At 50.7% G+C, this 14,908-nt stretch overlaps 1 protein-coding gene across 4 annotated transcripts in view; it reads right to left on the bottom strand.

The window, feature by feature from the left end:
* The window catches only part of USP24 (ubiquitin specific peptidase 24), a 2,082,369-nt gene that overhangs the window by 649,333 nt on the left and 1,418,128 nt on the right, over positions 1-14,908 (bottom strand). For all 4 annotated transcript variants that reach the window (XM_085602520.1, XM_085602518.1, XM_085602517.1 and 1 more), the window contains exon 52: positions 7,362-7,457. In XM_085602520.1, coding sequence (XP_085458646.1) covers positions 7,362-7,457 — 96 coding nt within the window. The remainder of the gene's footprint in view (positions 1-7,361; positions 7,458-14,908) is intronic.

Below are 14,908 nucleotides of genomic sequence, written 5' to 3'. Positions count from 1 at the left end.
ACGTGGGCGACGTCATAATGCATCGGCTCCGCTCGCGACTCCATTCGACGTCACCGGAGCCATAAGAAGCCCACGTCGGCGTGATGACGTCAGTTCTACCCATTTTTTCCGTGCCTTCGAGGCGAACAGGTGGACTAACGACAGACTCAAAGAATACACAGTATACAATATACAAATACATATACATAATATGCAAATGAAAGGAATGCAAAGTAAACCAAGCATTTCCTACAACTGTACCATACAGCATAAAAACATAACTACAAGACCTTTTTCATGGTATACAAAGGTGGACAACGGGGAGGCGGGTGGGCCAGTGAGGAATCCACAGGCAGATACTGTATCCACCAGAAAAAGCGTTACCGAAGGTAAGTAACTTGTTCTTCTGATGGATACATCTGCCAGTGGATTCCTCACCTTGTGAATAGATTCCCACAGCAGTCCCCACTCCCGGAGGAGGGTGTCCACCTTCCTATACCAGAAAGTCTTGCAAGACAGAGCGCGCGAAGTGGCCCTCCTCATCTCGGAGTCCAAGCAATAATGCTGCCACAGGAACACCCCGGGCCAAAGCAGATGTAGATGACTTAGCTCTAGTTGAATGAGCCCTAATACCCTCAGGAGGGGTCTCACCAGCCAGGGCGTAGCAGATCTTGATGGCCAGGATAATCCATCTCGACAACGTGCGCTTGTGCACCGCTCTCCCTTTGGATCGTCCAATATAACCCACGAAGAGCTGATCGTCCAGACGAAAGTCTTTCGTTCTGTCCAAGTAAAAGCTGACAGCTCTCTTTGCGTCCAGGCGATGAAGCCTTTCCTCCTCTTAGGAAGGATGAGGAGGAGGATAGAAAACAGGGACAGTAATGGACTGCCCCAAATGAAACGGAGTGACAACTTTTGGCAGGAAGGCAGCCCTGGTCCTCAGAACCATCCTTTCAGCATGTAAGGTAAGAAAAGGAGGTTTGGAACTAAGAGCTTGAAGCTCACTCACCCTCCTTGCCGAGGTTATGGCTACAAGAAAAACCACCTTAAAGGACAACAGCCTCAAAGGACAACTATGAAGAGGCTCAAATGGGGACCCCATCAGAAAGGTTAAAACAAGATTAAGGTCCCACTGTGGCATCACAAAGGGAGTGGGAGGAAACATGTTTGTAAGGCCCTTGATAAACCTCAGTACAACCGGAGATTTAAACAGTGACGGTTGATCAGGAAGGCATAGAAAAGCCGATAAGACCGAAAGATAGCCCTTGACCGTGGCCACAGCACAGCCCTGCTGAGCCAAAGAAAGAGCAAACTGGAGCACATTAGACAAGCGGGCCTTTAAAGGGTCAATGGATCTCTCTCCACACCATTTTACAAATTTAGACCAGCTGTAGGAGTAAATAGACTTGGTGGAGTGTCGCCTGGCCGATAAAATAACGTCCACCACATCAGGCGGGAGAGAGAAAGAACTCAGGTTGCCCCGTTCAATCTCCAGGCATGAAGGTGTAAGCTCTGGAGGTGGGGGTGTAGAACCTGCCCCTCCGACTGTGAGAGGAGGTCTGCCCTCAGAGGGAGACGGAGCGGAGGGCACGAGGAGAGGTGGAGAAGATCCGTATACCACACCCTTCTTGGCCAATCCGGGGCGACCAATATGACTTGGGCCCGGTCTTGGCGAATCTTCCTCAGAACCCGAGGAATCAAGGGTATGGGAGGAAACGCGTAAAGTAGTCGTGAGCCCCAACTCAACTGAAACGCGTCCCCCAACGCCCCCTGCATCGGATACTGGAGACTGCAGAATGACGGGCAGTGCGCATTCTCGAAAGTGGCAAACAGATCCACCTGAGGAGTTTCCCACGTCCGAAAGACGTGACGAACTACCTCCGGATGAAGCCTCCACTTGTGGTCGGCGGAGAACTGACCAAACTCCTCCCTGCTTGTTGACATACCAGATCGCGGTCGTGTTGTCTGTCAGGACCTGAATCGACTGACCGCGAAGGGAAGGAAGGAAGGCCTCGAGTGCTAAACGAATCGCCCGCAATTCCAGAAGGTTGATGTGAAGCAATCTTTCCTCTGGAGACCACAGACCTTTGATCTCCAGGTCCCCCAGATGCGCACCCCACCCTAAGGTGGATGCATCCGTTATCACTGTGGCCACTGATGGAGATAGATGGAAGGGCTTTCCCTGCGACAGATTGCCCTCTACACTCCACCAAGACAGATCCGCTGCAGCTTCTCTGGAGATCTTGACTGACTCCCTGAGATCCCCGTTGTGCTGATACCACTGCTTGCGGAGGCACCACTGGAGCGCCCTCATGTGCCAGCGTGCATGGTTGACCAACAGAATGCAGGAAGCGAACAGACCGAGCAGGCGAAGGACCTTCAGAACTGGAACAACCGCTCCACTGTGGAATAAAGGGACCATCTCCTGAATGTCGAGAATCCTTTGAGGAGGAGGGAATGCTCGACACACAGTAGTGTCCAGTACTGCCCATATAAACAGGTTGCGTTGAGAGGGCACCAGGTGAGATTTGGGCACATTGATTGAAAAACCCAAGTCGAACAACAGCTGAGTTGTCACCTGCAGATGACGCTGCACCATCTCTGGGGACTCTGCCTTCAGAAGCCAGTCGTCCAAGTAGGGGAAAACCGGAATCCCCGACCTCCTGAGATGAGCAGCCACCACTGCCATCACCTTTGTGAAGACTCGAGGTGCGGTAGTAAGACCAAACGGGAGGACCGCAAACTGGTAATGTTGCGACCCAACCGTAAAACGGAGATACTTCCTGTGCGACTTCAGGATTGGGACATGGAAGTACGCGTCCTGCAAGTCGAGCGACACCATCCAGTCTCCTTGCTGCAACGCTTGAAGAACCTGCGCAAGGGTCAGCATCTTGAATTTCTCCTGTCTCAGGTAAAAATTCAAGATTCTGAGGTCCAGGATCGGACGCAATCTGCCGTCCTTTTTGGGGATCAGAAAATACCGGAATAGCATCCCTGACCCCTTTCCTGCTCTGGAACCACCTCTATTGCACCCTTCTGAAGCAAGGCTAGAACTTCTTTCTGCAGGAGAAGCAGATGGTCTTCCGAGCAATAACCTTGGCAAGGAGGATAAGGGGGAGGAAACTCCCGAAAGGGAAGGGCGTACCCAGTCTCTACGAGGTTCAAAACCCAAAGGTCGGTTGTAACAGATTTCCAACCCCGTAGAAAGTAGGACACCCGACCCCCCACAGGTCTTACATGATCCAGGATGGGGCATCTAGGGCTGCTTCCCCGAAGCCTCATTTGGAGCAGAGGAGGATGAGGAAGAAGAGGGGTTGCGTCCAGAACCTCTCCGACTCCTTTGCTTCCCTCTATAGGACCTATAGAGGGGATTCTGCTGCTGTTGTTGTTGCTGCTGTCTGAAGGAGCGAAAAGACGTTCTTCCGAAACCCCTAAACTTACGAAAAGACGAACCCCTAGCAGGAGCCTGAAGACCCAAGGACTTCGCCGCCAGTCTGCTGTCCTTAAATCGCTGAAGGGCAGAGTCTGCTTTCTCCCCAAACAGTTTCTGTCCGTCGAATGGCAGATCAACCAACGTAGCTTGAACATCAGCCGAGAACCCCGAGGTACGGAGCCAAGCCTGCCTCCTTGCTGCCACAGAAGGCCCCATAATTCTCGCCACCGAGTCCGCCGTATCCAGCCCAGACTGGATCACCTGCCTGGCAGCCGCCTGAGTGTCCGCAACAACTTCCAAGAAGGACGACTTATCCCCCTCAGGCAACTTAGGGGCCAAAGATTTAATGGAGTCCATCAGGGCATGCACATAACGCCCCAGAAGGCATGTAGCATTAGACGATTTCAATGCCATACTTCCTGAGGAAAAGGTCTTTTTGGCTGCCTCAACTTTTTTGGATTCCCTGTTAGCTGGAGACTGAGGGAAGGCACCCGAAGCATGTTTAGAACATGAAGCCTGCACAACCAGGCTGTCCGGAGATGGATGTGTAGACAAAAAGTCAGGATCCCCTGGTGCAACCCTGTACCTTCTTGCCACCTGTCTGCACACTGCCGGAGATGAAAGAGGTTTCTTCCACACCTCCAAGACCGGCTCCAAGATGGCCTCATTGAAAGGCAACAAAGGCTCTGAAGTCGAAGACGGAGAATGCAACACCTCTGTTTGCAAGTTGGATTTGTACTCCACAGAGGGCAGCTGCAAATCCAAAATATCTGCTGCCTTCTTGATCACCACATGATAGGGAGGCAATTCCTGAGGCGGAGAAGACCTGGCAGACGTATGCTCCCACTTCGGGGTTGTATCCAACCCACTTGCTTCTTCAATACCTTCAAATTCATCAGAAGAAGAGTCAACTTCACCTTCTTCCACCTCTGCTCGATATCTCCCTTCCTCCAACACCCTCTGGGCCTCCCTTCTCGACCGGATCCGGGGAGCCGGCGTCGACGACGTCGTACGCGGCGTCGGTGGAGCCAGAGGTACCGGAGTCGGCGGCGCCATAAGTGGAGTCGGCGGCACCAGACGCGGCGCCGATGGAGTCGGCCTCGGCGTCGAGGAAGGCTCCGAAGTCTGCTGGTCCCTCCGAGGTCGAATCGGATCCCCAGACGGTGCCGGAAACTGCCAAGAAGGCGCCATCGGCATAAAGGGCATAAAGGGGGCCTGAGCATAATACTGCGGCACCCCTAATGTAAATGCCATCGGACCCACGGTACCAGTTGGTGCTCCGGATGGGCAGGCCGCCCTATTAAATATGCCATACATAGCATTCAGAAAATTTGTAGAATCTGTACCTGGAGCCGGGAATTGAGGAAAAGGAACAGACCCTGTATCCCCTTGTGGGGTCTCCGGCGTCGGCTCCGCAGTATCTTCCACCGGAGCCGCAGATTCTTCAGGCACCGGAACAGACTCTTCCTGGTCCTGTTCATCCATGGAAGCATCCGACCCCACTCGAACCGGAGTCGAAGCCTTAGACGGAGCCGATGACTGCGTCGGGGACTGAGCTGGAGTCTGCTCCTTCGAAGGAGAACGCCTCGGTGACTTCGAAGGTGAAGGAGAAGGAGACAAGGCTTTGCTCCGACGTCGACGGGGCGAAGCCGACCTCGACTTCCTGGACTTCGAGGACCGACGTCGAGAAGAATGCTTCCTCTATTTGTGGTGCTTCTTCGACCTCGAAGACCTCGAAGTCGATGACTCCCTCTTCGACTTCTCCTTTTTCCTCCCTCTCTTCTCCTCACCGATCTTCTTCATGAAGAGCTTAGTCTTCCTCTCTTTGAGCGCTTTCGGATTCATGCTCCTACAGCATCCGCACTCCTCCATATCGTGGTCCGAAGAGAGGCACCATAAACAGTTCTGGTGCGGATCCGTCATTGACATCAGACCTCCACATTCCCTACAGGGCTTAAAGCCCGACTTCCTAGTCGAAGACATACCGATTTTAACACAGTTACACCGCTAAACTACAAAATAGCTAGAGAGCACTGGAAAAAAAACGTTGCGCGTCGACGGCGCGGAAAAAAGGGAACTGACGTCATCATGCCGACGTGGGCTTCTTATGGCTCCGGTGACGTCGAATGGAGTCGCGAGCGGAGCCGATGCATTATGACGTCGCCCACGTCGACGTGGAGTGCTGGGAAAGAAAAGTTCAGTGGAATGCTGGCGCAGGGGATATTCACAAGGTGAGGAATCCACTGGCAGATGTATCCATCAGAAACATGCTGCAGCCTCCCAGAGCAAAAGAAGGCATCCTGTGGGAGAACATTCAGTCACCACTAGATCTATTAGGACTTAAATGAACTAAAGGCCATATGCATGAACACATTTTCCCATAGACACAGAATGGGCAAAACCCTCTGGCCCAATGACTCTGCAGGAGTGTAAGAGATGCATTACAGAGCTGCATCAATTATTTGTCTTTAGCCCGTTTCTAACTCTGTAGGATCATGCATAGATTCTGCAGTTGAAGGTATTGTAGTCAACCTATGAATCTACTCCCATCCCATGCAGGCAGCCACAGACACCAAAATTATGACACCTGGATGAACTGACTACATATGTGTCAGCAATGAAAAAACTCCTGCTCCACTCAAGAAGACGTGACTTCACATATTAATATGGCCCTTAGAATCACATCTGAGATTTCCTTTATGAAGAACTCTTACCTCCCCACCTTATTCTGAAGGTCCTCAAGGGGACATCTATTTTCCTTTTCTAGGAATTCTTCTATTGTCCAAAAATCTGGGACTGGTTTATGCTGGTTTTAAAGCCCAGTGCAATAATCTCTCATCAGTCTTAATGTACAAACCAATGCAATACTTCCTGAAGTGACCTAACTTCTAGTACCAGTTGACTATGTCTTTTTACTTTGCAGTTTCACTCTCCTTCACCTCGGTCATCTTTGCACGCCTTCTGCAGGTATCTTTAGCCCAGTAGTAGGACTTTGCCAGACCTACCTGCACAACCACCTCCATCATGCATAACATAACAGACATATTTGTAGAGTAGTGAATTTCATATGTGAGGGAAGTCTACTGGCACTATTGACAGTTAACAAAGGTTTATTGTTACTCAATTCTATGGGATTCATTTTCGCAACCTCAAAAGTATGGAAGTCTGCGGGAAACCATCAGTATATAAATATGCAACAATGGAGTAAAACATAGATCCTCGGAGTGGATGCATTAATTAGTCCACTGACCCACCAGGGTCAGCTGATCTTGTGCTCATCACGTAACAACAGGTCCGGGATGGGACTCTAAATGGGTTTGCTTTAAAGTCTTGTACAAAGCAGCCTAGGACTACATGGAGGTCCCCTGTAGCCTCACAAGGAGGATGTGCAAGTGTCCCAAATGTAGTCTCTGCTTGGAGCTCCAAAGAGGAACATCCATCTTAAAGATCAGTTTGACACAAGAAGCCTGGCTCTCATGAGATGAAACAGTCAGGGACAAATTGATTAATTTCACATAAACTGTATTGGTTAAACAATACTAGGCCAAACATATGCTTCACATTCAGACAACCCAAGGTTCTAGGATATACAGAATCTTGGTGAACATGCTAAGAAATGTGCACAAACCTCGGAAATGGTCTACTGAGTAGGTGGAAAAATGAGGCAATAACACATAAAAAAAATGTAAACAAAATCCTTGTGTGTTGTTACAGTACATGTTCTTGTAGATTTGTGAAGGCACTGTAAATTAAAGGAAGGGACTACTTCCAAATGCATTTGTACAATTTCTGGACTAGGCTTTTCCAGACACAGCGTAAGATATTTAGGTTGGACTCCACTAACAAGACAAAGGCGTGTTCCAACAAACACTTAAGAGGAAAAAGTGCACTGCAAGGTAACAATTTAGATTAGACATGTAAAAAGAAGAAATAAAAAAAAACTACTTACAGCATTCACAGAAGCCAATGCTAGAACAAAACTGAAATAGTCGCTATTGTACAAATCCCGATTTTTCATGAATTTGAGATTCTCATCTCTCACCATCTGATAAACAGAAGAATTGTGTTTTGATAAATTCTGGCATAACTAACATTTTCAAGAACATATCAGACAGGTTATATCAGCCAGTTTACTAATAACCATGAAGGCCAATCGTAATGAAGATGGCAAAACTAACTGCTAGAAATCAGAGCAATTCAAAATCAACATTTAACCACTCCAAAAACGTTTTGTAATCTAATCATAATAAAATATGAGACCTACAGTAAAATAATCAATAAACGATTTAAGGTTGCAAAATGGAAGTATGAGCAGTAGTATGATGTTGGGAACCAGGATAAAAAGTCACTAGATGCTCCTCAAGACGAATGAAAAGCACATTGAGATCAGCAACTAATAAACGATGCAGGGATATGAACATTTAATTAAGGAGTCATAAGCAGCCTGAGTGCTTGAAAAAGAAGAGAAAACAAAAAGAAAAAGTTACCTACCTCAGTAATGCTATTTCTAGTGAATACTCTAACTGCAGATTCCTCTCCTTGAGAATCTCCCAAAGCAGGATCCGGCGAATTTTCTCAGCAATTCCCTTGCCCACCAGTAGGTGGCATTGTGAGGCTTAGCACATGGTTAGTTTCACCCCAGAGAAGACACTGGTGTACCTACATAATCGCTACCTCCATGTACTGGCATCAGTTTCTTTCTAATCTTTGCTCTCGCTGTTGGACACACAGCCATTGATAATCAGATTTGTCCAGTGCACTGATATCTAGGTTGGAATCTTATTACCATGGATTGGATGAGTCTATTCTACAGAACGGGAAGAGGAGGGGTTGGTGAGGAATCTGCATTTAGATAGAGTATCCAACAGAATTTTTTTTATTGAAGGCAAGTAACTTTTTTTCCTGATGTACAATTTACTTACCTTGGATAACGATGTATCTGGTAGAGACGATTCTAGCCTTAGATTCCGTCACGTAGAATTATCCCCAGGCGTGAGACTGGATCCGGAAACTTTTTGCCACAGCATCCCTGCGCGCCGGGGGCGGGCCACACCACGCGACTCCGCCCAAGCGTCGTCCACATACATGACGTCAGCGAGGTCACATAAGACCCGCCCCGTCGCGCCCACGTCAGTTTTCTTCGGAGAACTTTTCCGCACCACAACGCGGAACCACCAGATAAACTGTGGGAGCATGGAAATAGTGTGCGAAGAGCAGAAAATAAATTGGAAAGAAACGGTGACTAACACCACCAACAGAGTAGTGCCAACACCGCAGACCCCAAGGGCAGGGAAGGAAGAAAGAAGAAGATGCAGAAATCTGCGCAGCCACCCTGCCCGCACATAGGCAACCTCCCATCCCTGTGCCCCGAAGGGAACAACAGGCATAAAAGTCATGGAACACATAGGGAGCCCACCCCCCTCATACTGAGCAAGGAATGGGACCAGTCCCAAGACAGACAGGGACAACAAACCTCCAAGCCACCCCAACCTAGAGGGCAACCACCCACAAGGGCAAGACATGGCCAGAGGACCCTCAAACCAGAGGATAGCAATGGAAGGAGGGAGGGAAGGGAGGACAAGGACCTCCCAAACCTAGAGCAGCAGGGCACCGGCGCACCAAACCCCATCCTCCAAAAAACCAAGGGAGGAATAAACCGCCCCCAGACGGAGCCACCCGTCAAGAACAGGGAAGGCCCTCACAGGAGACACAACCCCCCTCACCGGGAGCCGAGTACCGAAGACCAACCCAAGGGTCCTCGCAGAATAGGGGAGGAAGGGCAGGCCGTGAAGGAATCTGCGGCTAGAATCGTCTCTACCAGATACATCGTTACCGAAGGTAAGTAACTCGTACATCTGATAGAGACTACTAGCCGCAGATTCCTTCACGTAGAATACATACCCTAGCAATACCCCCTGGGAAGGAGGGTCTGCAAAAGGACCTCACCAGCCAATGCAGGACAGAGGGCCCCACAGGGGACCAGATCTGTGGACCAGGTAGAACCTCACCCCTGCCAGGCCAAGGGAACCCCCACAAGCAGAACCCCACCGACCCCGAGGGGATGTAGGAGGAAAAGAAGGTTGAAGAGGCTCTTACACTCACAGCAGAGGAACCAAGGGCAAGGGCTGAGAGGCCGAAGCACCCCACTTGCCCACAAGGCAACATAGCTTCCGCCGAATGCCAAGACAGGAAGATGGAAGAAGAAGAAGCCTAGAGAGCCCGAGGAAACTAGGGAGAAGCCCACTCCAGATGGAGAGCAGCCTGCTAGCCAGAACAATGCCGGCAGTCAAGGCCAGAAGCAAGAAGAACAGCCCGAGGCCCCAGGAAGGCTGAGTAGGCGACACCTGGCAAGGGAGAACACAGGGACACCCCAGACCGCAGAACGGGTGCAGGGCGAGGAGGAAAGGCCCGGGCCACCATCACGCGTGGCCACGCACACGACCTCATTAAGCAAAAGCAACCTACATAAACACCATGGAGAACAGGTACCCAAAGGCGACCCGAACCCTCCAGCAGAGCGCAAGCCATATGACAGCTACCATAACCCCACATAGGGCACGTGAAGTCCCAAGATATCAGAACCCTCTTTGGAAGAAATTCCGTAGAAGAAGAAGAAGAAGAAACAAAAACAACCGGGGAAAAAAGCATCTCAGCTGCGTGCTTGACAGCAGCCCAAGCAAAGTAGAAGGCCCAATCTCAGGGCCAAATCTGCGCAACAACTCCTGCAGAACTCACAACAAAAGGGCCGTCCAGCAGCCAACAATGCCAAAGTCCCAAGGAAGGACGTAAGCAGCCAGAAAAACATACTCCACAACTATAACAGCCGGCCTAAAAAGGCCCAAGAGCAACCCTAACTCAGAAGTCACTGAGGAAGGGACGGAGGAGGAGGACAGAGTCCTGCCAAGGGCCTCTGGATGGCGGAGTCGGCCGGGGCATGGAACAACAGACTGCCATCAAATGGGAGATCAATGAGCCTCTCCCGAATATTTTCGGGGAAAACGCCGTCCCGAAGCCAAGCATGGCGACGGAGAGCGACCAAGGAGGCCATGGCCCGGCCCAGCGCCTCAGAGAGGCCCAGAGCGGAGCGGAGAATAAACGCCGCAAGCTCCCGGCCATCCAAGGCATGATGCCACAAATCTACCTGAGCAGACTCCCGGGACGCTGCAGACCCCAGAGACTCAGCCGAGTCCCACAAACAGGAGAAGGCCCAAGCCAGCACACACAAGGTGTTAAGGGCCCGCAGGGCCGCGCTGGGCTGGGCGAAAATGTTGCGTCCCCAAGTGTCCAGCCAGCGGGCCTCTCTGGATGGCGGAGCCAACAGGGGCAGCAGGGAGGGAAAAGCAGTCCGCAAAAGGGGGCTGGTGGCTGAGGGGTGAAGGGACAGGCACCAGGTCCCCGGAGGCAGGACGCCTCCAAGCCCCCGTCAAGGCAGAAAGGAGCGAACCTTCAAAGGGAAGCAAGATTTCCCTCCCAACAGAGCCCTGGTGGAGGACCTCCAACAGATGGTCCGCCGGAAAGTGAGCCACTGGGTCACCCATGCAAAGGATGCCCACATCCGTAAGGCCCCGCGGTGGAGAAAGCAGCTCCTCTGTGGGCGACGGCTGCAAACTAAGGCGGCCGTCCCTGAGGCCAAGCGGGGCGGGCAAGGGCCAGACCTGGAAGTCCGAAGGAGCAGAATAATTAGGGACCTGCCGCTCTTCCGACCAACATAAAGTATCTGTGCCCAGGAGAAGGACCTCCGTTTTCCCAGAGTAAAGCTTTAGACAGTTTCACTTCATCCAGCTACCTTGTGACATACAAGAGTTGAATTTTGAGGCAGTGTCTTGTGCAACGCTAGATATCGCTACCACTGCTTGGCTATCGTCGACGTAAGACACCGCGAGAACCCAAATGATTTCACCAGCCAGTGGGGTGATGTAAACATTTAAAAGAGTAGGGCTCAGCGAGGAGCCCTGAGGCACCCTACATGGCAGACAAAACTGATCAGAAATGAACTCTCCTAATGCAATGTGCTGCACTCTCTCTGATAGAAAGCATTTTATCAGCTTAAGGGCAAGTTACTTACCTTCAGTAACGATATATCTGTAAGAAACATAGGTTAGTTATCGATTCCTTACCACCCTACCCATTCTCCCCGTTCTGCGAACTGACTTCTAGGGTTAAGGATTTATTTTCAGAGCCCTAGTTTTGTGCACCAGTGGTTAGTGTCTTGCATGGCTCTGCGCTTCTGGTGTGGAAAGTCGTGTACAGAACTGACTTCAGGGCGTGAATGCGGCGTCTATGTAGGTACCGTGACGTCATCCCGGCGACCACGACGCCAACGACGAACGTGGAGCCGACCGACGCCACCTTTCGACGCGCAGGGGTACTGCTGACAAAATACTATCCGGATCCAGTTTGACGCCTGCGGGTATTTCTGAGGTAAGGAATCAATAACTAACTGTTTCTTTTAGATTCATCCCTTTATACTCTGCGGTTGATTGCTTCTAGATCTCTCTAACTTGAGGATCATAGTTTGATCTCCAAATTCGCCCCTTCCTTCTGCACAATTGTTTTTGTGCACTCAAGCTCACTGAGAACCAAGGCTCGGAGGGAGTTTTCCTGCGATTAATGAAAGCCTTTTCTGGTGTGAGGATGTCAATCGCCTTTCCTTGCCAAGCAGAATAGCTCTGTATGGTTGAGTCAAGATCGGTCATGGGCCATGACCCCACTCTGCCTTGTTTGTTGTAGTACCACATGGAGGTGAACCTTTATCTGTTTGTTCCCCCTTGATTGTCAGAAGGAACACTTTCAGTGCAAAGGAGAACCACCTGCAATTCCTGCAAACTGATGTGGAGGTGAGTTTCTGCCTGAGACTAGAGCCATCTGATCATCACCTCTCCCACATGACCTCACCAACGATGCTTGGGGCAGGAAGAGGAGTCTGCCACCATTCCAGCTGGGTTCTAGCAACCCCCACTGAGACTACAGATTCCCATGCAGAGCACACATGTGCCACCTGGTGTGACCCAACAGCAGGAGGACAAGAAGCCTCAGAGTGTGAAAGGTTGAAACATTGGGATCATAGTCCGCATAACCTGGACTTGTTGAGAAGGAAGAAAGGCTTGGAAGAGCACAGTGTCCAGGATGGTTCCAATGAAGGGGAGCCGTTGTGAAGGAGTCAGATGTGACTTCAACACATCAAAGAAAAAGTCCAACAATGTCAATAGGTCAGTCACTATCTGGAAGTGGTTTATTACAGCTTGAGGTGGGCCCGCCTTCAGCAGTCAGTTGTAGAGGTATGGGAAGAATAGTATTACCACCCTCCACAGATGGGCAACTACCACCACCATCACCTTTTTGTACACCGGAGTTACACTGGTAAGGTCGAAAGAGATCACCAAGAACTGAAAGTGCTTGCGGCCCAGCTGAAATCGCAAAAAGTCTCAATGGGACAGCAGAACAGGGATATGAAAGTAAGCATCATTCAAATCCAATGCTTGTGTCTAGGGCAGATAGAACTTGGGCCAAGGTGAGCATATTGAACTGGTCTTTCCGGAGGAAAAACGTTCAGAAGGTGAAGTCCCCCATCCTTCTTCGGCCGCAGAAAATATTGAGACAACCATTCCCAATCTCTGATGCCAGCACCTTCTCTATGGCTCCTTAGGCCAAGAGCGCTTGAAGGACAAGTAGTCCTCTGAGAAGTGTTGTGGTGTGGTGTGGGACGTATATGTCGGGGATTGTGACAGAAAGGGGAGAGATTAACCAATCCGCACGATTTGGAGCACCCACTGGTCAGATGTGAAGCTCCTCCAGCACTGTAGGTTAAAAGGTATGCTGCCTCCCACTGTGCAATCATGTGCTGCTGAGGGTGTCTTAAAGTGGTTTGGGTGCAAATGTGGGGGAGGGGCAGGGGACTGGCTAGTTTGTTGGGCCTGGATGCTGGCGTTCAGATCCCCTGCCCCTGCTTAGTGAGACTTTGGTGGCTTGTTGCTGTTGAGGCATGGTTTGGCATTTCCTCTGCTGATACCCCTTCCGAAGCCTCGAAAGGGGAAACTGCAGTACAGGCATTGCTAGCCCGAGGGAAAATGCTGTTGCTCTCTTGTCCATAAAACACTTAGTGCCGAAGAACAAGTTACTTACCTTTGGTAACGATATATCTGTAAGAAACATTAGTTAGATTCCTTACCTTAGAATACACCAGGCATCAGGCTGGATCCGGAAAGATTTTTCGTCAGCAGTACCCTTGCGCGTCGGTAGGCGTCGTCTGCAACTCCACGTCCGTCGTGATCGTCGAGATGACGTCGTCGGAGTACTTAGACGCCGTCCTCGCGCGCTGACGTCAGTTCTGTACACAGCCTTCCTCGCCAGGAACGCAGAGCCATGCAAGAAACCAACACTGGTGCCATGAAACTAGGGCCCTGAAAGGGATGGCCTTAACCCTAGATATCAGTTCGCAGAACGGGGAGGATGGGTGGGGCGGTAAGGAATCTAACTAACTAATGTTTCTTACAGATATATCGTTACCGAAGGTAAGTAACTTGTTCATCTGAAAGAAACACGTTAGATTCCATACCTTAGCATAGATACCCCAGCAATACCAACCCCGGTGGTGGATCTGCAAACCAAGATCACACCAGGAAGTCCTGGAGAACAGAACGGCCAAAGAAGCCGTCTCTCCGGACTTGGCTGTCCAGGCAATAATGCTTAGCAAACATGTGCAGCGAGGCCCACGTTGCTGCATGACAAATGTCCCGGAGAGGGATTCCCCGTCCCAAGGCAGTAGTAGCCGCTGCGGCCCGAGTAGAATGGGCCCTCAGCCCCACAGGAAGATCCTTCTTAGCCAAGGAATAACAGGCCTTAATGCACAAAACGACCAACAGAGAGATGGTCCGCTTGAGCACTGCCCGCCCCTTCTTAGCAACGAAGAGTTGGTCGTCCACCCGGAACTGTTTGGTGCGGTCCGGATAGAAGGAGAGCGCAGGTTTTGGGTCCAGACAGTGGAGCCTCTCTTCCTCTTTCGCGGGATGTGGAGGCGGAAAGAAGGTGGGCAAGGTAACAGACTGCCCAATGTGAAAGGCAGTAACCACCTTAGAAAGAAAAGAAGGGCGAGTCCTCTAAACAACCTTGTCCGGATGGACAGAGAGGAAAGGAGGTTTAGAAGAAAGAGCCTGGAGCTCACTCACTCTTCTGGCAGAGGTGATGGCAACCAGGAAAACAGTCTTGAGAGTCAGAAGATGAAGAGGACAGTTATGAAGTGGCTCAAAAGGAGCGCACATCAGATAGGTTAACACCAGATTCAAGTCCCACTGAGGCATTACGAAGGGGACAGGAGGAAACATGCGAGTAATGCCTTTTAAGAATCTATTTACCAATGTGGCTTCATGCCCGATCGGGGCACTCGCCATTGCCTACGCCGCCTCCACGTGGCCCTGGCTCACCGTCACCGTTTAACCCCATACCTCGCTCTCCTGCTTGCAGATTTCGAAAAAGCTTTCGACTCGGTGGGGTGGGCCT

The sequence above is a fragment of the Triturus cristatus genome, chromosome 4_2, assembly GCF_964204655.1.
Source record: "Triturus cristatus chromosome 4_2, aTriCri1.1, whole genome shotgun sequence".
Classification (NCBI taxonomy): domain Eukaryota; kingdom Metazoa; phylum Chordata; class Amphibia; order Caudata; family Salamandridae; genus Triturus; species Triturus cristatus.
This window is presented reverse-complemented; position numbering and strand designations above follow the sequence as displayed.